General features: G+C 43.9%; 1 protein-coding gene across 8 annotated transcripts in view; it reads right to left on the reverse strand.

Moving 5' to 3' along the window:
* Positions 1–21,989, reverse strand: part of Aopep (aminopeptidase O (putative)) — a 296,969-nt gene that overhangs the window by 87,044 nt on the left and 187,936 nt on the right. For all 8 annotated transcript variants that reach the window (XM_055597938.1, XM_055597943.1, XM_055597941.1 and 5 more), the window contains exons 8-10: positions 16,870–16,972; positions 16,323–16,430; positions 8,681–8,724 (exon numbers count right to left, since the gene is read on the reverse strand). In XM_055597938.1, coding sequence (XP_055453913.1) covers positions 8,681–8,724; positions 16,323–16,430; positions 16,870–16,972 — 255 coding nt within the window. The remainder of the gene's footprint in view (positions 1–8,680; positions 8,725–16,322; positions 16,431–16,869; positions 16,973–21,989) is intronic.

The raw sequence follows: 21,989 nt of genomic DNA on the forward strand, positions 1-21,989 counted from the left end.
ACTTGGCTGACCACATAGGACTAGAAGGCTGGGTCTGACTGTCCACTCAGGAAAAGCATCACAGAAGATCTCAGGACAGGGCTGGAAGTTAGTATACAGACAACAGGCCCCAGGGCTCAAAGCCCTGGGCTGCTCAGGAGACAGAACCCTCTACCAAATAAACTATGTCCCGGCTAAGGTGGGGCCAGACTGCCTTTGTTTCAAACAAGAGTAGGCATTCAGCTGAGTCATCTCACTTCCTATATAAGTAGAAATCAGTCTTATCTGCCAGCCTCACACATTTCAAGGGATGATGATGATAACAACAACAACAACATTTTCTTGGATGCAGGTAGAAAGTGTTGTTCACTGGCTTAATTTCTAGCCAGACTCCTATGACCTACACTCTGGCATTATCTTAGTGACCCTTACAAAACCAAAGCCAGAGGCACTTCTAGGCTCATCATGCTGCACTGACCATGTAGGAAAGTAGGTCCATAGCATATGGGGAGAGATAGCACTCAGAATGCTTAGAAGTAGCAATGGCTGGTCAAAAGGCTTGGCACAGTGGATGTATCCAAGAGCACACAGGGTCTGGGATTAAATGTCCTGAAAAGGCAACATCTAAGGAGTGACTTAATTGCCATTTCTGAGTGATTTTTAAAAAGATGGGAAACAGTTATTGGGCATCAGCACAGAAAAGCAAATCTAGGACACAAACATCATTTCCTTTGTTGAATTTCACTGCAAGAGCCTTCTTTCAGGAGCACGGTGAAGCTGGAGAGTGAAGACTAAGAAACAGGTTTGGGCATGGTCTCAAGTCCTCAGGTGAGAGGGCTAAAGGTCAGGCAAACATCTGTATGAGGCAAGCATCTGGTGGAGCTTCTGTGCTCAGATTAGTGGGGAGCTGAGGTGAAAAATTCCAGGATTTGACTGTCTCTGAGGAACAGATGACAGGTGCTTCAGAGAATGCCAATAGCCTGTAGGATGCACATCTATGATATGGGAGACCACCTCCTGGCATAGGGAGAAAAAAATGAGTAGAGGATACTAAGAACACTTAGAAGAGGCTCTAAAAAGAGGCACCACTTGAGCATGTAGCTGGGGAAGCTGCAATGATTTGCATGCTTGAACAGGACCTCTGGAAATAAAGAAAGATACAGAGTGAGAAGACCCAAGTGCCTGTCCCACAGGGTCAAGGCATAGATGAGGCTTGGCCCAGCCAGTAGCACCACAATGGGGTGAGAAGAGACCTTTGCTACAAAACAAGGAAGAGGCTGGAGGCTGGAGGCCATGTGGCAGGCTGCTGATCTTTGGGGATGTGTGTATGCAGGTGCACATGCACTTACTTTGGAGATAGGGTCTAGTTGTGTAGCACAGGCTGGCCTCAAACTCAAGATCCTTCTACCCCAGTTCCTGAGTAGGTGTGCTACCACCTGCACGCCAAGGATGCAGAGTGCTGGGGAAGGATACGGAAGGCAGAGAGATTGAGGGTGGACTCTGGACATTTCACCGAAAGCATGTGGCCACTACTGTGCCCATCTATGACTAACTCTGCAGGTTTGCTCACTGGCAAAGAGTTAAGGAGATACTGTGGCTATATTCAGTATCTGCACACAAACTCTATGGCACTAAAACAGAAAACAAACAAAAACATCGGTAAACATGGCCAAGTGAAGGCACAGAAGTAGCAGCTGCCATCTATGTTCTCACCATGTAAGAACAGTACAGAAAAGCATTCACTTAAACCTTAGAGAAACAGCACAAAGCTGTTACTATACACTGTGTAGAGTTGAAGTCCTGAGAGGTTGGGAAACCATGTGAGGCCACAGGGATGGTACATGAAGAGGTGGGGTTGAAATTTATGAAGCTCCGCCTTCTTTCCCATGCTGAATTTCCCATCTTTCTCATGACTCACTTTCTGCAATGGTATAGACACTCCAAATGATGCAGAGCCTGTCACCCATGCTCAAGACAGCCTTTCCTGCTCGATAATACCTCTGACGCTGAGAGTGGCCTGCTTCCTGCTGTGTCTGCCCTGCTTGTCATCTCTCCAATTATAGTTCTGAAGACATGAAGAGGGCCTTCCAGGGCAGAGAAGTGAGGACAGGAGAACTCCCTAGGCTACATTCAGAAGCAAAAACTATTCTCTGTTAAGTGACAGGAACTTGAATTTTCAGACTACTTCTCTGCAAAGACTGGAAACACCTCATAAGCACACTCACTTTGTTCTTTGCAGTAGCTGTGTGAAGTGGACGGTGACTTTGCTTGAGCAGGTGTTGAGTCTGTAACCTGGGCAGACTCTGGTACAAGTGCTGTTAGCGCAGACGCCACACTGCACTAAGCCTCTCTAGGGAACTGGAATAAGGCCGTAAGACGATGGTTCATTAATACCTACTCCCAGAAAGCAAGAAAGCCACCACGTGAAGATGGTTCATTTTTCTGGGAAGAAATGGAGCAGATGTTTTTAGAGCAGTGGGAGTACCAATCCAGGTTTTGCTGTCCTTATCATTACTGCAGATATGGTGCAGCATAGATTAAGTGAACAGCTGTCTGTCACAGTCAGAACTACAGGGTCTAGGCCAGTGCTGTGTGTTTTCCCTTTGGAGGCTGCGTGGCTTAAACAATCACAGCACACAAGCAGAGGTATTTCCATGTAGCCTGGACCCAGGACACACAGGAAATGACCATTCTGTCTGTCTCATCACTATTGAAATTGATTTTATCCAGCTATCCAGATAGCTGACAGGACACAGACCCAAGGCTGCATGTTCTTCATATCTGTACTAGGGCATTCACTCCTCACAGCCAATGGCTGAGACCTGGAACGAGGAGCAGCAGGCAGTGCTGCCCACTGGCTGCCCGCTTCTGTGCACATTTAACATGGCAGCGTGGAGTTTTTGTGGGCTATCTTGAGACCCTTTGGGCTGAAAATGTGGTCAGAACTAGTTAATACAGAAGGGAATAGGACATGCTCATCTCCCTGACATGGCACTGCTTTGAAAAAAAAGCGTGTGTTTCGAGATTAGAAAGTGAAGAAGTTAAAAGTGGTCTTTCCATGATGTTGAAGTGAACAGAAACAAGCAGACTTGAGGGAAGCAGTCGGCACACACCTGGCCGTGCTTGCTGTTGACTTCTGAGCTGCTCTGGTAAGAACGAGGCAGCAATTATCAACTCTATCAGTGCATGCGCCTATCAGCTTGCTGGTGATTGAGTGCGATGCTGTTATCATTCTTGGCTCCTACCTTCAGCCTCCTGGGATTCTATCACTCACATTCGGCTGCTCCCTCCACAGCCCAGCACACAGCCCCTTCAAATGCCACATGAAGCAAATGTGGGCCTCAACAACTTTGAAAGTATAGGTACTAGATATAGAAAAGGATCAGAGTTTGAGATGGAAGTGCCCTTGTCCTAGAATGCAATTTAAACATTGATAGATTATGCTTTTCAACCCCTTCCCTACATGTGGAAACAAACCATGTGTCTCAGAGCTTTCCAGGCTGTTGCTCATTTTGCTGACCAGAACAAGGCATTTGTGCTCAGATAGACAGGGAAGACTGCTGATGAGGCAGAGCAAATGAGTACTCCCTGCTCCGTGGGGGAGAAAGCAGGAGGTTTAAACAAACAGATGAACATGCACATACAAACACCATAATTGTTGGGCAAGATTAATCAGTAGCTGTGGCTGACACCAGAACCTGAGGGTCAAGGCTGATGTACCAGCTATTACCTGGGGGAGAAGAGGTATGGTGGACATGGGTGTGAGAGGCAGTGAGAGGATGGTGCCATGGGTCCCTCTGGATGGCCTTCTGACCACTTTACCTTGTCCCTATCTCCTTCCCCTCTATACTGACTCCAGGGACAAGAAGCTGCCCATTGTACTTCAGAATGTAGCTCACTGGACAAGAAAGAAAACTCAGGCTCACATCTGATTCCTTCACAACTCACCCATTTGTAACTGGGGCACCTCTCAAACAACCCACAGCTCTGTTCATTGCTTCAAAGACCATGCCACTGTACCCATCACTGAAATAATTCCAGTTCTCAAGACCAATAGACTCAAATACTCTAGTGCTCTTTAATGGCTCTCCTGGCTTACTGGATCTCCCAGCTTCTAGTCCTTCCATTCCTCTTCACTACCCCCACAGCACCTCACAAGAGACGCTTCACAAGGCTGCAGTAGGTTCTGCCTTCAGGTCTCTCTTCAGGTTGAGGGCTGATGAGTCTGCTGTCCATGCCCCCAGGACCCAGAACCTTACCTTCATACAGATTCTAATGTTCTGTGCTGGTGATTATATGATGCATGATTTTGGTAGTTGACTAGGATCTCTTTGAAGGCTGGCATTAGATTTATTCTTCCCTGTCTCCCATAGTCCAGACTGCTACAGAAGATGATCCACAGAGAATGTTAGTAAATCGAGGTAAGACAAAAGCACAGAGGCAGCACTAGCCACTCAGTGTGATTGCCAGAGCCTTGCCCTCTCAGCATGGCTCAAGTGCCTAACAGATGCACCAAAGGATCCATTTGCAACTGGGGCCAAAGATTAGAGGCTCCAGGGGGTAGATGTGCAGTCTTTGGAGGCCTACATAAAATTAGCACAATATGCTGCAGAGGTAATACAGCAAACCAGCTGTTTGAATATGAATGCAAACTAGATTTTGAGATTAGTTAGCAGGCAAGATGTTGTTTAAGTTTGAAAATGTACTCCAATATACTTGGTGAAGTAGGTTTGCTGTAGGCAAAAGATCACTTTAACATTTAAGGAGCATTCTTAATGAGACTCAAGCCTGCTAGGCAAAGCATGGTCCCACTGGGAAAGGTGCCCATCACAGGGATGCAGCGGGTGGTTGGCAGCCTCACAGGGCCTGGACACTGTGTCATCTCCACCACTGCGACAAAAGCCTCTTTGTGGGCCCAGTGTGTCGCCTCAGTAAATATCCACAACAATAAAATCCAGGTCTACAGAGCCAGAGGGCTCAGGGCATCCAAATGAACTCCATACTGCACCATGGAGATTAAAAGTAAGACAGACCTCCAACTAAAGTGTACTGTACTGCCTCAGAAATAACTGCTGTGTTTCTGCCCTAAGAACTTTGTCCTGAAGGAATGCAGTCAGTAGTCAGAAGAGACATTTATAACCAACAGAAGAGACCATACACCACATCTATAAATTAATTTCTTCCCTTTTTCCCTCCCTCCTCCCCTATTTATCTCTGCTCTAAGTCCTAAAGAAGGGACTCTTACTTTATCAGAGTCCCAGGGCCATGTATAAAACAAATGAAAATTACTGGCACAACAGTATAGCAGTCAGGCACATGCCTAGCATGTGTGAGGCTTTACTGAGCAGGGAAAGGGGGAAATGTGAATTCCTTTTAGATTTACTTCTGAATAATAAATTTGCCACATCTGATATCATTTTTGCAGAATAACTGCCACCAGTGCTGGCTAGTTTTATGTCAATGTGACAGAATCTGGAGTCATCTGAGAAGAGGAAACTTCAATTAAGAAACTGCTTCCATGAGATCGGACTGCAGGTGTCTTAGTCTGAATTCCTATTGCTGTGAGAAAACCCCATGACTAAAAAGCAAGTTAAGGAGGGAAGGGTTTACTTGGCTTACTCTTGCACATGGCTGTTCATCATAAAAGGAAGTCAGGACAGGAACTTAAACAGAGCAGGGACCTGGAAGCAGGACCTGATGCAGAGCCCATGTGTGTGTGTGTGGGGGTGCTGCTTACTGGCTTGCTTCCCCTGGCTTACTCAGCCTGCTTTCTTATAGAATCCAGGACCACCAGCCCAGGGATGGCACCACCTAGCATGGCTTAGGTCTCTTCATTGATCACTACTTGAGAAAATGTTATATAGCTGTATCTCATTTAGGCATTTCCTCAACCGAGGTTCCTTCCTCTCTGATGACTCTAGCTTGTGTCAAGTTGACACACAAAACCATCCAGTAATAGCAGGCAACCAGGTAAGACATGTAAGGCATTTTCTTAGTGACTGATGGGGGAGGACCCAGTGCACTGTGGATGGTGTCACCCCTGGGTTGGTGAACCCGAGTGGTTCTACTAAAAAGCAGGCTGAGCAAGCACTCCTCTGTGGCCTCTTCACCAGCTCCTGCCCTGTTTGAGTTCCTGCCCTGACTTCCTTCAATAATGAACAGCAATGTGGAGGTATACGTCAAATAAAATCCTTTCTTTCCCAAGTTGCTTTGGTCATAGTGCTTCATCATAGCAATGATAACTCTAAGACAATATGTCTGCTTAAAAAACAAAAACAAACAAACAAACAAAAACAACCATGATGCTAAATCTGAAAAGATGTAAGGCCGTCCACACAAAGCTGTTCCTTAGTGTGGCCTCCTGAAAGCTCACTGTCTTGCTCAGTCACTGAAGCTGCAGGCCAGGCTGGTGAATGAGCACAGAAGGGCAGGAATCAATGAATCTATCAAGTCATTTATACATGGACTGGCTTGAGGTTTCTGCCTTATTAAACAAGAATAGCTTTTGTTCAATAGAATGACTTCATGGGTAAAGGTGCTTTCTGTGTAAGCCCGATGATATGAGTTCAATCCCTAGAGTTTATGCTAAAGGTGGATGGAGAGAATGCACTCACAAAGTTGCTCTCTGGCTACATATGCACCTTGCTGTATGCACACATCCAGAAATAAGCCAGGGCTTAGTCCAGTGTCAGAGTGCTTGGTCAACAGGTGTGAGCCCTGTACTGGAAAGAAAGACTACAACAAAACCAGGACTAACAGCAAGGCTTCCAGATGCTGAGAGAAGAGGGGAGTTTGAGAGGTTTCCATAAGGTAGTCCAGGGGAAATCCAAAATGTAGCCTCCACATTCTCAGAGCATGTCATCTTCTGTACCTAGCCTGGTGGCATATGTGTCACCCTTGATAGTTTATACCTATCAGACAGGCCCATCAACATGCCAGCTTTGCAGGAATCTCAGAAAAAAAAAAAAAAAAGAAAAAAAAGTTGTCCAAGAAGTCCCCCTTTAATGTCTGAATGTCAGTTTTGCTATCAGAAATTATGCTTTTGGGCATTTTCATCTAGGAGTTAAGATAGGGCCTCAGAGGAATCTGCATCTGCAACAGAGCCTTTGGCTTACTCTAAAAACCATGGGAGTGTCCTTCCTTTACAGGAAGCTTGCTGTGAGCATGGAGATGAAATCACAGGCTGTAGCCAGTTTCTGTGGGCTCCCTCATACACTATGGGAAACACTATTTAACTTCTGAAACCTCAGCTTCCCCAACTCTGGAGCCAGACTGCCACATAGAGTTCCAAGGTACAGACTGGTGACTGTCTTCTTGGTCAAACAGGGATAAAAAGATCATATGCCAAAAAGTGCTGTTCACCCAGGCTGCTGTTCAGTTGGGTGAGTGCTTGCCTTTAATTCTTGGCATCACATAAATTAGTAGTGGTGACACACACATCTGTAATCCCAGTGCTTAAGAGGCAGAGGCAGGAGGTTCAGAAGTTCAAGGCCAGCCTCACTTACATAGCGAGTTTGAGCCTAGCTTGCCATATATAAGAGTATCCCTAAGTGAGAGTGTCATCTCAAGGACTGAGTGCCATCATAATCAATGTTGTTTTCTACTAACCTCCCAGATGGTGATTATGAGAACATTAAAGTCAGGGCTGCTGCTGTACCTAGATCCTGTGTGTAGTGCTGTGCAAAGGAGTTGGTTGTTTGAATGAACACACTAACCATTTACTGAGCACCTAGTTTAAACACAGATGTCAGCTTTTTAACACTTACTAAAATACTGTCTACAGGTTTTAAAATTAAAAGGTACGATGGTTAGTTTTAATTATAAACTCAACACGGCCTAGAATCACTTAGGGAGACATTCTCAATGAGTAAATGTCTAAATCAGGTTGGCCTGTGGGTGTGACTACAGGAGACTGTCTTGACTGCCTTGATTGATGTGGGACAACCTGGTCTGAAAGTGAGAGCAGCATTACCTGGTTTTGGGTCCTCAGCTGGGTAGAAAAGGCTAGCTGGATATTAAGCATCATTCTCTCTGCCCTTGACTGTGAGTGAGGTGTGACTGGCTGCTTGAAGCTCCTGCTGTCTTTGCTGTGACTTCGTCCTGCTGTGACTTTGCCACATGATAGACTATAACCCAGAATTGTGAGCTAAAATAAATCCACTCTCCCAAGTCCCACCTTTTGTTGGGTGTTTTGTCAGAGTAATGACTAGGAAAGAGGGCAGCAAAGCTAGCCACCCTCCTGGCTCTTACTGAGCCTCTCTGCCTCAGTTAAACAGTGTGTCCTCCATAAAACCACATTGACTGGAGCCACCCTAACCTGTTTGTCTCTGTTATTTTATTTACCTACTTATTTTTTAATAAATAGGTGGTCTAGGGTAGCTGCCCCAGGCCTTCTCACGACAGGCAAACACTCTATTACTGAGCCCTCCCCAGCCCTCTCCCCCATTCTTAGCCACTGCAGCTGAAGCCTCAGAGTGCCCTCAGCTGGCTTCTTGTTCTACATCTTTGGGCCTGGCCTATGCATGCTGCCCTATCCCCAAACTATGTTCTCATTTAGCTGTGACTCTAGCAGCTGCACTAGGTTCCTTTATGCAGAGAGGGAATCTCAACTATCAAGGGTGTAACAACAGGTCAAACAATGGTAGGATCATTTCAACATTAAAAGTGAAATGGGGCTCTTAAATCCTATGCTGATCCTTACCTTTTGTCTTCTGGAATGCTTTCCAACAGCATTTGAAGGAATTCCTGAAATAAGAAGAAAGCATTAAGGCTATCTACCAGTAAATAACTGCTCAACTGTGCCAGCAACCAGGCATCAACTGCTTAATGTACTTAGGGTTTGATAGTAAAAGAATTGCCCCTTCACTTTCCCAAGCCCTCAGGCTGGACTGAGCAACTGCAACTCCTATAGGCCCATACCTAACTGGCAACAGACCTGTAGTGCTCCAAAAAGAAGCCAAACTCAATACGACAAAAACCAGCTGAGGGACAGAGACAGCCTCAGCCAGGAAGTCATAGTTCGTTCTCTTCCACTGTGTCCATGTGGTCACAGGACATCTCAGGTGTTTGCATGAAAGCAGCAAGACATGACTTATGCCTTTCCCCAAGTCACTTTCTTTTATTGTGAAAACTTTCAAATAAAAAGCAATTAACCACCGTATTCTAATTACTATACTAACCTGCCTTGCCATAGTCATCTTTCATGCCTTCTGAACTACTAAAAAATCCCAAATATCATGTTATCATAAATGCTTTTGTAAACTTCTCTAAGATAAAAGGACTCTGTCAAGAATAACCGCAATATCATTGACCTAAAAGTTCAAATATGAATGCTCATTTGTATTTAACTTATACTTTTATTGTGGCCACCTTTTCAAGTCAACTAATTCTGTGATCATCACTGGGTCTTAACTAGTGTTATCAGATATAGGATCTTCAGTTAAACTGGGAGGATAAATACACTAAAAATGGTTGTTTATTTAAAGGTAAGACTTAACAGGATAACTGTGGACTCCAGTGTCAGCTTCTCACCATCTGAATAGCAGATGGAGGGATTTATGCTTGTTTTTACCTTTTGCTTTTTTTTTTTAAAGCATAGAATCTTTTGTTATGTTAACAGTACATAATTTTCTTTTAATGAAGTAATGAGTACATTGTGTGTGTGTGTGTGTGTGTGTGTGTGTTTGTAAGCTTATACAGTCATTTTTAGTTTTGAGATAGCCCATCCAGCCTCCTAGTGCCTGGGACAGCATAGAGATGTGAGCTACAACACCTGGCCATCCTTGAAGAGAAAATAAACTACTAGGACAGACATGATGACACATGACTGCGACCCTAGTACTCAGGAGGCTGAGGTAGGAGGATCAATTAGAAATTGAGGTCAGCCATGTGAATCCCTATTTTTAAAAGAAGCACAGTACTCACATATAAAATTCACAAAAATAAATACATTAAAAAAATTAAAAGGTGGTCTTCAGATGAGAGTCCAGGTGAGCACACACCATCAGGAAAGGGATGGGAGGAGCAGCCCAGATCAAGCTTTGTGACACAGGGGATGTGACTGCAGATGGCAAGTGGCCTGCACAGCAGTGAGCATGGCAAGTGCTCCTCTTCCATCATCACACTGAGACTAACATCACTGATGAGCAAAGCCAGCCAGCACCACTCTGTGGGCCTATGGGTGGGCTACCTTTCCAGAGGTGAAGGTTCCTCAATAAAAGAGCTAATGAAAGATTTCTCTCACATCATTGTGACTAAAATCCCTGACACAGACATGAAAAGGAGGAGAGGCTTATTTGGCTTGTAATTTCTGAGCCTATTCTGACATGGGAGATGGAGAGGCTCCCACAGTGGTGGCTGTTCTTATGCTACTGAGGAGGAGGCAGGAAGCCGGGGCTGGAGCCAGAATCCATATGGTATGCAAAGCCCATTCCTGCCAGGAGCCTACTTCTAATGGCCATGCCCTAAAGCCTAAACATTGCTATCACTTGGAGACCAAGTGTTCAAAAACAAAAAACTGAGAATGGATGTAGAGAAATGGTGTTGGAGGTGGCAGCCCAGATAGTTTACTGCCTCACAAATGTACCTACAGAGGACATACAGAAAAACCTGCTCAAGAAAAAGAATACTAGTACTTAGAAAATGAGGAATTACATCCCTTGAGGTTCTTTTGTGTGAGGGGAGGGTTGTACACGTGTGCATGTGGAGACCAGGAGACAGCCTGGGATGCCATTCTTCAGCAGTGTTCACTTTTGCTGAGAGTACATCCCTCACTTGGCCTAGTATTATCTACTAGGATAGGCTGGCTGGTCAGAAATCTCCCAGAACCACCTCCTCCCACTGAGGCGTGGGGTGGTTACAGGACATGCCAACACACCTGGCTTTAAAAATGGATTCTGGAGACAGGCACAGCAAGCACTTTACACCCACTGAGCCTTGGATTGAGGGTCTGAAAGTCATTTTTTATTTATTTTTATTATTTTAAAAATTACTGGGACTAGTCAGGCACGGTGGCGCACACCTGTGATCCCAGCACTCAGGGAGGCAGAGGCAGGCGCTGTGAGTTCAGGCCAGCCTGGTTTACAGAGCAAGTCCAGGACAGCCAAAGCAACACAGAGAAACCCTGTCTCAAAAAAAAGTAAAAGATATTACTGGGATGAAGGAAATAAATAGGTTAGTAATAGTGTATTCACCTATTATTAAAAAAAATTTTTTTGTAAACTGTTGCATTAGTAATCATGATCTAATTAATAGATCCTTTGTAAGTCACTATATTAGTGAATCATTAACTTATTGACAAGATTTTGATTCTTAAAAATCCAAGAACTATAATTATGTAATTATAACTCTAATTATAACTTCTTATTAATTTCACCCCATTATGTCTGTATATTACCTACAAACTTATCTCCTATTGTTCTAGTAATTTTTGCTTAATTATGTGGGGCAAGGGGAGATAACATTAACTTAATAGCAAGGGGGAAGAATTTAATTGTTTGAGAAGCAGGAAATTCAGAGTTAACCTTAATTCTACCCTTTCACATTTTCAGGCTGAGCTGGTTATAAGCACAAGAATCTGGAATTCTGGGTAGACACAGGGTAATCAACACCGCCCCTGTGAAAACCTCTTCCTCCTTTATTACTGTAAGAATGGTGTCCTGCCTCCTAGTAGGTTGCCATTCTGGAGCTTCTGCCAATTCCTGGCTCCAATCTAAGCTTGCAGCTAGCTGAAGGCTGCAACCACTGCCAAAGATCACACAGACAAAACATACTGGGCATCTCCAAGATGTCCCCTAAGACTTGCAACGTGCTTCCTATGCTCTGTGCTCTACCCCATTTGAGACACTTGTTTCTCACCTGAAGTCTCTAAAGCATCTATGTCCAGAACTGACTCAGTTGGTTCCTCTTCCTTCTTTTAGAGACCCAAATCTAACCACATGGCACTAGCTTTTCTGCTTCCTCTTGTAGACTTAGGACAGTAGTCCTTCCCAAGTCACTGTCTGCTGTGACAGAAGGAAGTATGCCCTCCGGAAGCTGTCTTCCCTCACCATCTCCTCTGCTCCATTCTGAGTTCTGGGGAAGAAGTTAGACATTATAGTTGGGCAAGGGGAGCCCCTGACAATAGCAGGGGTCCCAATGGGACTAAGATGTAAGCCTGCAGGGGAGGGTCACTGGGATCTTGGAAAGAGACAATAGGAGGGGCTGGCAAACTAGCAAATGCTGAGATACTGAACAGCAGGAGTCCAAAGGATGACAGGCAGGACAAAGCTGAGCAAAAGGGTGAAAAAACAAAACAAAACAACACAGTTCACATAATTCATATAAATTATGTTAATAATAATAAAAGCAAAAGCATGCTTCCAAATAGGGATAGAGAGACAGCCTCTTGGCATGAACTTCAAAGAGAGAAACCAGGGAAAGAACATATTAGGCCACTTCTAGCTGGCACACTGTACCTTCCCAACTCTCAGGCTTAGAAGTTGGGGTGCAAGTGAATTTCCCAAATCCCACAAATTCTGAAGAACCTATATATTTGGAAAGAGATGGGGATTTACCTTTCCTCTTTCCCAGCTATGGAGTGCCTGGAGACATGCACAAATATAAGAAATAAGCCGCCAAGCAGCTGTGAACACCGGCAGAGGTGCCCAGGTGCCATTCTGATGTGAGAAGCAATGGACAGACCACACGTACACTGGTGATGAGGGGCAGTTAGCAACACTTTAAGAGTAGGGTAGGCAAAGTCTTCCAACAAATGCTGCATGCAACTGCTCCAGCTCTACGCCCACTGCACCTGTCAGACTATACAGGGGTTGAAAAACAAGCCTATGGGGAGTTGGGAAGGGAACAGAGATAACGCTCCAGCACACACGAGAATAAATCAAAGGCCAGGGCTGGGCTATCCAGGCTTAGAGTAAGGCCACCATGAAAATGCGCACACCCACATGAGCTGAGGAGCAGAGAGAGCTAAAAGATAAAGAACTCAGTCTTGAAGAAAACATAACCAAGAAGCAGAGGACAATTTTTTTACAAGTGTTTTACACTAAGAAAAAAAAATTGGAAACAATGATAAAAAAATGAGAACAAAAAAATTAGCAAGGCTAAAGATGACAGAAATATAAAGTGAAAAGAAAAAAGACTCTAATTCTAGGAAAGGAAACTAAGGACCAGGATGACACATTTCAAGAACATTGATTTTTTAAAAAGCAAACAAAGTACAGTAAGGAAATGGCACCAAGTGCTGACAGCGCAGTTTGGTTGCTGAGTGCTTGCTTAACGTGGACCCATAACCAGGTGTAGTGATGCATGCCTGCAATTACAGCCCTTGTGAGGTGGAGGCAGACTGGGAGTTCAAGGTTGTCACAGACACATTACAAATTTGAGGACAGCCTGGCCCGAGACTGTTTCAAAAGAAAAAGAAAAAGAAAAAGAAAGGTGGAGGGAAAGTACTATTTAATAATAAAGAGATGCTTCAAAGAAAAACAGGCTAAAGCGATTATCTCATAATGTATGCACAACAGACAAAGAAGATGTAACAGGGTAGCTTCAACCTGGAAACTCAGCATCTTACAAGGGGAAAAGAATGTGACCACAGCTGTAGTTAAAGGCAAGCATGGTGATGCAGGCCTGTTACTTATTGTACTGAGGAGGCTGAGGCAGGAGGATCACCAATTCAAAGCCAGGCTAACTATAAAGCAAGATCCTTGTCTCGAAACACACACACACATACACACACATACACACAAAAGCCAAAAGATACTTAAAACAACTGTACTGAAGAACAGAATCCAAGACTAAAAAGTACAGTGTTTTCCAGAGAGAAGATATGACGCAGTGAGATGCTCAGCAGAAGAGGCTTGCTGACAAGCCTTAGGAACCAAGCTTAATACATGGTAGAAGACAGAACAGACTCCTATAACAGGCCTCCGAACTCCACATTTGTACCAAAGCATGCTCCCTCTTCTTCTCCTGTTCCCTCTCCCTCTCCCTCCCTCCCTCTGTCTGTCTCTTTGCCTCTCTCTTTCTCCTCTTATAAAGAACCATGCATACCCACTCATTTTTTCAGTTATCACTGAGTTCAAGATAAAACTTTCTAGGGCCAGAGAGATGGCTCAGAGGTTAAGAGCACTGACTTCTTAGAAAGAACCCAGGTTCAATTCCCAGCACCCACATGTCTGTTCACAGCCATCTGTAACTCCAGTTCCAGGGAACCTGACACCCTCACACAGACATACATGGAGGCCAAGCACCAGTACACATAAAATAGAAATAAATAAAATTTAAAAAGTATAAAGACTTCTTCTGCCACCTAAGTGATGTAAACAGGCCACTTCCAAAGGTTGCACAGTGGGAAGTAATGCTAGAAGGCAGATGAGCAATGTCTATCAAGCTCTGAGAATGACTATGTGGCCCAGAAAGATTTAAACCTAACTATTTTGTGATCTACACACGGATAAGAGGCATGCATTCCCAAACAGGAAGAAACCACACAGCCTGGGAAGCTGCAACTTGAACATCAATTTGATAGGAAATTGAGCCAACAAAGAGCTGGATCAAAATAAAATATTCATAAATGTAGAAGCATGGTTAAGTGGTGGCGAATACTAAAATCTTTTATGCTGGCAAAGCAAACCTTAACAGCGTAAGAGCAACGACTACAAGTGTGAGACCTGGGTGGGGGTGGGTAACGGCAGCAAACAACTTCCTATTCCCTCTTCTTTACAAAACATTTTTAGCTTCTGTTTTTGCCTTTTGGAGACGGGTCTCAGTCCGTCCTCTGCTAGCCTGGAACTGGCTTTGTAACCAGCTACACTGAAACTCAGGGAATCACAGCAGTGCACTTCCTCTTCTCCAGGGACAAATGTGGTGGGAAATCACACTTGGAAGCAGTGTGTCTGCAGCGATGCTTCTTAACAGCATTATCTAGCAAAAGTGCGTGCTCACACTACCATGAACTCAGAATGTTCACTTTAGTTTCCTTTTTCACTACACTTGGGTAAATGAAATCTTAAAAGTCCATACAAGCCAGGTATGGTGGTGTGCACTTATAATTTCAGCATTTAGGAGGCAGAGGGATTAGAAAGAGTCAAGGCTAGCCTGGACTATAGAATAACACCTGTTTCAAAAGAGCTAACAAAGCAAAATAAAACAAGAGCAAGCAGAAAGCAACAGAAGTTGACAAGTACACAGGGAAATCAGTGAGAATGTAAAAGCAGTTGATCCTGAAGGGGGTTTCAGAAATTTTGATCAAAGTTTTAGCACATGCCAGGTAAGCACAAGGACCTGTGTTCAGATCTCCAGCAGCCATGTAAAGAGCCAGGGCAGAAAGAGAAAATGTTCCAAAGATACATGCTTGCTGCCATGCTTGACCCCACCAAGCTGGACATGACAATGCTAAGTTTTATTCTCTTGATATTTACCATAACACTTGAGCAAAATGTAAAATTTCAAAAGGTATGCAGGTCCTAAGCTGGCTCAGTAGTAGGTCATGGCATTTGGTGCTAAGCCTGATGACCTAAGTTCAATCTTGAGGCCCACAATAGAAAAGGAGAGAACATGTTATTCTCTGACCTAAACACACACACATACTCACACACACATGCAGTGAAAGAATGAAATTCAACAAAATGAAATGGCAAAACCATTGACTCAAGGGTTTTTGTCTTTTTTTTTTTTTTGGTTGTTGTTGCTGTTTTGAGCATTATTTGTTTCAGGGTGTATGTAGGTGTGTGTGTGTGTGTGTGTGTGTGTGTGTGTGTGTGTGTATGTGCGTTATATGCACATGTGTGTAAGTGAACATATCTGTATTTGTGGAGGCCATAATGTTTGGTGTCCTCTTAACACTATTATCCTTGTTCTGCGGAGGCAGCATTTCTTCTTGAACTTGGGTCTTGTTCTCCTCTGCTGTAATGTAGCCAGTAGGTCCCAGCGATTCCCCTATCTCTGTGGCCCCAGGGATTGCTGTGTGGGTGCAGGGAATTGAACTCTAGTTTTCATGCTTGCATAGCAAACGCTCTGAGCTGCTACTGGCCAGGGTGATTCTGAGGCTGTTGCGTGGGAAGGAGACTATTTTGTACAGATGTCTGCAGCAGGACTGTCTGGTTTGATAAGGTCACTCAGTATACACCTGTTTGTATGGTGGTGAACAACCTGAAGCTACAGCAGGTCCCTGTAGTACCAGGAGCTCACACTCCCCGGACACACATCCTTCAAGTCCACATCACTAGTGTCTTTCTCCAAGTAAATGTAACAGTAATTTTTTACCTTCCAGATCTGGCATAATCTAATCCCCACGTGCTGCAGCCCTTCCAGTGGTTCTGTGAGTCCACCAGGATCCCATGAATTACCTGGGAAAGAATCAACTGTCCATGAAACAGGTGCACAAATTTTCTTAAAAATGAAAAATAAGTTTCTTCTCCAAGTGTTCTGGCTAGGAAGCGAAGGAGGAAGTAGCCCTGGGAGAAAAAAGAAGACAACAAGATGGCATCAGGGTCAACACAGTTGCTCAGAGACGCTAGGTCCAGGTGCCAGCATGTCCACAACGCTGTCTTCTCGGGCCCAAATGCCTTCCATTTTCAGAGCAGGGAAAGGCAGGCCTGTGAATGTCATCAGCACCTCTTGGACTCTACAAGGGAGGAGAGGCCCAGATCCTTCATGTCAGATCCAGGATGCCTTTTGTTCTAGTCTCCACTCGTTTGCAGGCTTCCTCAGCCTGAGTCCTTCTGAAAATGGCCTTATTTAGAGGCTTTTAGTGTATTCCACTATGAGTACTCACTCTGCACCCACTGAGGTGCTGAGGTTCTTTGCCTCAACCGTGTTATTCTTCTTGTTCAGCTATATGGTGTCAGGAGTGCTGCTCTGTAACAAATGGCTGCAGTTGTCAGGCACACTTACCTTTAAGTAATGAACCTGCATGAAGCCCTTCTCTGGATTGAGTCCATGCTTGACAACAGAGGCGCCTGAAGCACTCACATGGCCAGTCTCCTCTCTGTTGGGTCTAAAACAACACAGTTGTCACTTGCCTAAGTATAATGTATTCATAGCCCACTGAAACAGTAATTCTCATCATTTAGTTTCAGATGTGTGTGGCCATCCTTCAGCTCAACAGTTCCAGGTATAATTGAAAACAGTTTACATTACAAACTCACACACTCAGCAAGAAGGATTTATACCCAATCTGGAAACCTGAGGTTGGCCACTGGCAATATTTTATGGCACCTTTTCCAAGATGAAAGTCTGCCAGGCCTTCCAGGAATCTTAAGCTCCAATATGAATTATTTATTAGTATAAACCCTTTCTTGGTGAGGAAACTGGGCTGGGAGATGCAGTGGCAGATGTAGCTCACCTGGGAAAAGGATGAGTGTTGACCGTGTGTGTGTGTGTGTGTGTGTGTGTGTGTGTGTGTGTGTTAATTGTAAAAAGTACTATCTCAGGGTTTACATTTAATAATTAAGTCTCCTTTAGGACATATTTGCATGCTGAGCCCATTTGAGAAACACAAAACAAGCACAGGAAAGTTACTAGAAGCTCTTGTTTTGGGGACAGGTGAGGACTTTAGTGATCACACACTCATTTCACAAATGAGGTCTGCACCCAGCTCTGTTGTAGGGTTTTGGGGATGTGTAGACTAAACCACTGCCTCATGATACAGAAGGGTACTTTCCACCATGTGCTTAACTTTCCTGAAATGCAGTAGATCCTTTGAGGCTTCACACAGTGAAACCACAAGAACAGCTAAGACCAAGCTAAGTAACAGAAGATATGTTAGCTTTCTGGGCCTCCTGGACAAACACTGAAGAACGTGTGTTAATGCCGGGTAAGGGGAGAGTTGATAAAAAGGCCAACACAAGAAGGCCAACAGTGGGGCTTCCCTCCTAACGGAGGAAAAGCAGAGTACCACACACAAGGCTTTGTTTGGGATCTGAGCGAGATGGTTGATTATCAACCTTTCTTCTCTGTCTTCTTTTCTGATTGTTGAGATAGAGCTCACTGTGGGCTCTGGCTGGCTCGGAACCCAGCTTCTTGACAGGGCTGCCTCTACCTCTCTCGAGAGACCTGCTCGGCAAGATGAACCACACCCAACTTGACCTCTCTTCTTATTGTCTTTTACTCACTAGAAGGCTGCAGAAGCTCTCTATTAACTAATAAAGTGGAAGTGATTCTTTCACCTCTAGGTTCTATGAAAATCCCTCAACAAAGGCCATGAATATAATACTTCTTTGATATGAAAAGCTATTCTAACTGCTTTACATAAAGAATCCCTTAGTAAGTCTTAGTGGAATATCCTGGAACAGGTCTAAAAGACACAAGGCTCCAATCTAGCAGGTGCCTGACGCAAAGGCAACAAGAATGATTCCCTTGGGAACTGAATCCAGAGTTTCAATTTGTTTCCTGCATCCCTGGCTGACTTACACAAACCCACTCTCAAATCACACACCCATTTTGTCTTCATGAGTCCATTAACACATCAGCTCAGGCCTCTGCTCTCAAGCCCTTCTCAAGCCCAGGTGACTGTCTGAATGAGGAAAGCCATAACAGCATTGCCAGGGAAATCCCTCCACCCACAGTCTTAGGCAAGAACAGCTCCTCAAGGCCAGAACTCCCAGTCCAGTGGTGAAGAACCCACTACAAGGTTCTTATGCTCTTGAGCTCAGGACTGAGGCTACAAAAGGGAAGGAGACAGTGACGGAAATCTTTGTTCATAGGCTGGCTTTCAGCTCCAGTGTCCAATGACACTTTTCATGGTGTTTTTTCGTTTGTCTAAAAAAATGACCTTCCTTAATCCATCAATGTGATCCACCACATAAACAAACTGAAGGAGAAAAACCACATGATCATCTCCTTAGATGCTGAAAAGGCATTTGACAAAAAATCCAACATCCATTCATGTTTAAAGTATTGGAGACATCAGGGATACAAGGCACAACCTGAACTTAGTAAAGGTAATATATAGCAAGCCTATAGCCAACATCAAACTCAATGGAGAGAAACTTAAATCATTCCCACTGAAATCAGGGACAAGGCAAGGCTGTCCACTCTCTCCATATCTTTTCAACATTGTTCTTGAAGTCCTAGCTAGAGCAGTAAGACAATTGAAGGAGATCAAGGGGATACAAATTGGAAAGGAAGAAGTCAAAGTATCACCATTTGCAGATGATATGATAGTATATGTGAGTGGCCCCAAAAACTCTACCAGGGAACTCCTACAGCTGATTAACACCTTCAGCAAAGTGGCTAGACACAAAATTAACTAAAAAAAAAAATCAGTAGCCTTCCTGTATACAAAGGACAAAAGGGCTGAGAAAGAAATTAGGGAAACAACACCCTTCACAATAGCCACAAAGGACATAAAGTACCTTGGTGTGAACCTAACCAAGCAAGTCAAAGACTTCTATAAAAAAATTTTCCAGTCTCTGAAGAAAGAATTAGAAGAAGATATCAGAAGATGGAAAGATCTCCCATGCTCATGGCTTGGCAGGATTAACATAGTAAAAATGGCCATCTTACCAAAAGCAATCTACAGATTCAATGCAATTCCCATCAAATTGCCAACACAATTCTTTACAGACCTTGAAAGAAAAATTCTCACCTTATGGAACAACAAGAAACCCAGAATTGCTAAAACAATTCTCTACAGTAAAAGATCTTCAGGAGGTATCTTCATCCTTGATCTCAAGCTGTACTATAGCGCAACAATACTAAAAACTGCATGGTACTGGCATAGAAACAGAATGGTGGATCAATGGAATAGAATAGAAGACCCTGACATAAATACACACACTTATGGACACCTGATTTTTGACAAGGATGCCAAATCCATTCAATGGAAAAAGATAGCATCTTCAACAAATGGTGCTGGTCTAACTGGAAGTCTACATGTAGAAAAATGCAAATAGATCCATACTTACCACCCTGCATAAAACTAAAGTCCAAGTGAATCAAAGATCTCAACATAAAACTAGACACACTGAACCACTTAGAAGAAAAAGTGGGGAATACCCTTGAACTCATTGGCATAGGAGACAACTTCCTGAACAGAACACCAACAGCACAGGCTCTAAGAGCAACAATCAATAAATGGGACTTCATGAAACTGAAAAGCTTCTGTAAAGCAAAGGATACTGTCCTCAGAACATATAAAGAACTAAAGAAGTTAAACTGCAAAAATCAAGTAATCCAATTAAAAAATGGGGTACAGAGCTAAACAGAGAATTCTCTGCAGAGGAATATCGAATGGCAGAGAAACACTTAAAGAAATGCTCAACCTCATTAGCCATTAGGGAAATGCAAATCAAAACAACCCTAAGATTCCACCTTACACCCATCAGAATGGCCAAGATCAAAAACTCAAGAGAGAACACACGCTGGAGAGGTTGTGGAGAAAGGGGAACCCTCCTCCACTGCTGGTGGAAATGTAAACTTGTACAACCACTCTGGAAAGCAATGTGGTGTTTTCTCAGACAACTAGGAATAGCGCTTCCTCAAGATCCAGCTATACCACTCCTAGGCATATATCCAAAAGATATCCAATAAGGACATTTGCTCAACCATGTTTGTAGCAGCCTTATTTGTAATAGCCAGAAGCTGGAAACAGCCCAGATGCCCCTCAGTAGAGGAATGGATGACAAATTGTGGTATATCTACACAATGGAATATTACTCAGCAATAAAAAACAAGGAAATCATGAAATTTGCAGGTAAATGGTGGGATCTGGAAAAGATCATCCTGAGTGAGCTATCCCAGAAGCAGAAAGATGCTCATGGTATATACTCACTCATATAGACATATAATATAGGATAAACTTACTAAAATCTGTACACCTAAAGAAACTAATCAAGAGGAGGACTCTTGCTAAAATGCTCAATTCCTACCCAGAAAGACAAAGAGGCTGGACATCAGAAGAAGGAGAAAAGAGGGAACAAGTCAGGAGCCTGCCACAGAGGACCTCTGAAAAGCTCTGCCCTGCAGACTATCAATGTAGATGCTGAGACTTATGGGCAACCTTTGGGCAGAGTGCAGGGAATCTTAGGAAAGAAGTGGGAAACAGTAAGATCTGGAGAGGACAGGAACTCCACAAGGAGAGCAACAGAACCAAAAAATCTGAGCACAGGGGTCTTTCCTGAGACTGCTATTCCAACCAATGACTATGCATGGAGATAACCTAAGACCCCTGCACAGATGTAGCCCATGACAGTTCAGTATCCAAGTGGGTTCCATTGTAATAGGAACAGGCACTGTGTCTCACATGAACTGATTGGCCTGCTCTTTAATTACCTCCCCCTGAGGGGGAAGCAGCCTTACCAGGCCACAGAAGAACACACTGCAGCCACTCCTGATGAGACCTAATTGACTAGGATCAGAAGGAAGGAAAAGGGGTCCTCCCCTATCAGTGGACTTGGGGAGGGGCATGCATGCAGAGGGTGGAGGAAGAGAGTGATTGGGATGGGAGGAAGGAGGGAACCACACTGGGATACAAAGTGAGTAAAGTGTAATTAATAAAGAAAAATAAAATAAAAAAGAAATATTTTAGCAAAAAAAAAAAAAAAGACTTTTCTTAAACACACCTCTCACAGTATTTTCTTCCCACCTCTCCAAATGAACAATTATTCAGGAAGGTTCTTTATGTTGACAGCATCCCCACTAGACACCTCTGAGACTATTGTTAAAATGGACATAGAGGTAGGGCAAGCTGGACACAGGCAAGCTCTGCAAGGAGGAGGTTTTCATGAGGAAAGGCACTCTAGCAGCAGAGACCATGAGCTTCTGTCTTGGTGACAGCTGCCATGTGCTCACAGTGCCAGCTCTATGCAGAGATGGTATAGAAAAAGAAGGAACCAGATCTAGGCCTGCCCTCATAGTCACACAGACAAAGCTCTCACACCCACCAGGAATACCTACAGATGCATCTTCATTTCTTCTGCTTCCAGGAATTCCACAACCAGAAACACTGACCTCTGGCTACAGATGGGATCAGCAGGCACTTAAGGAGGGTGAAAGAAGCTAAAATACAGATT

This window comes from Psammomys obesus, unplaced genomic scaffold, assembly GCF_907164565.1.
Source record: "Psammomys obesus unplaced genomic scaffold, mPsaObe1.curated_primary_1811, whole genome shotgun sequence".
NCBI classification, from domain to species: domain Eukaryota; kingdom Metazoa; phylum Chordata; class Mammalia; order Rodentia; family Muridae; genus Psammomys; species Psammomys obesus.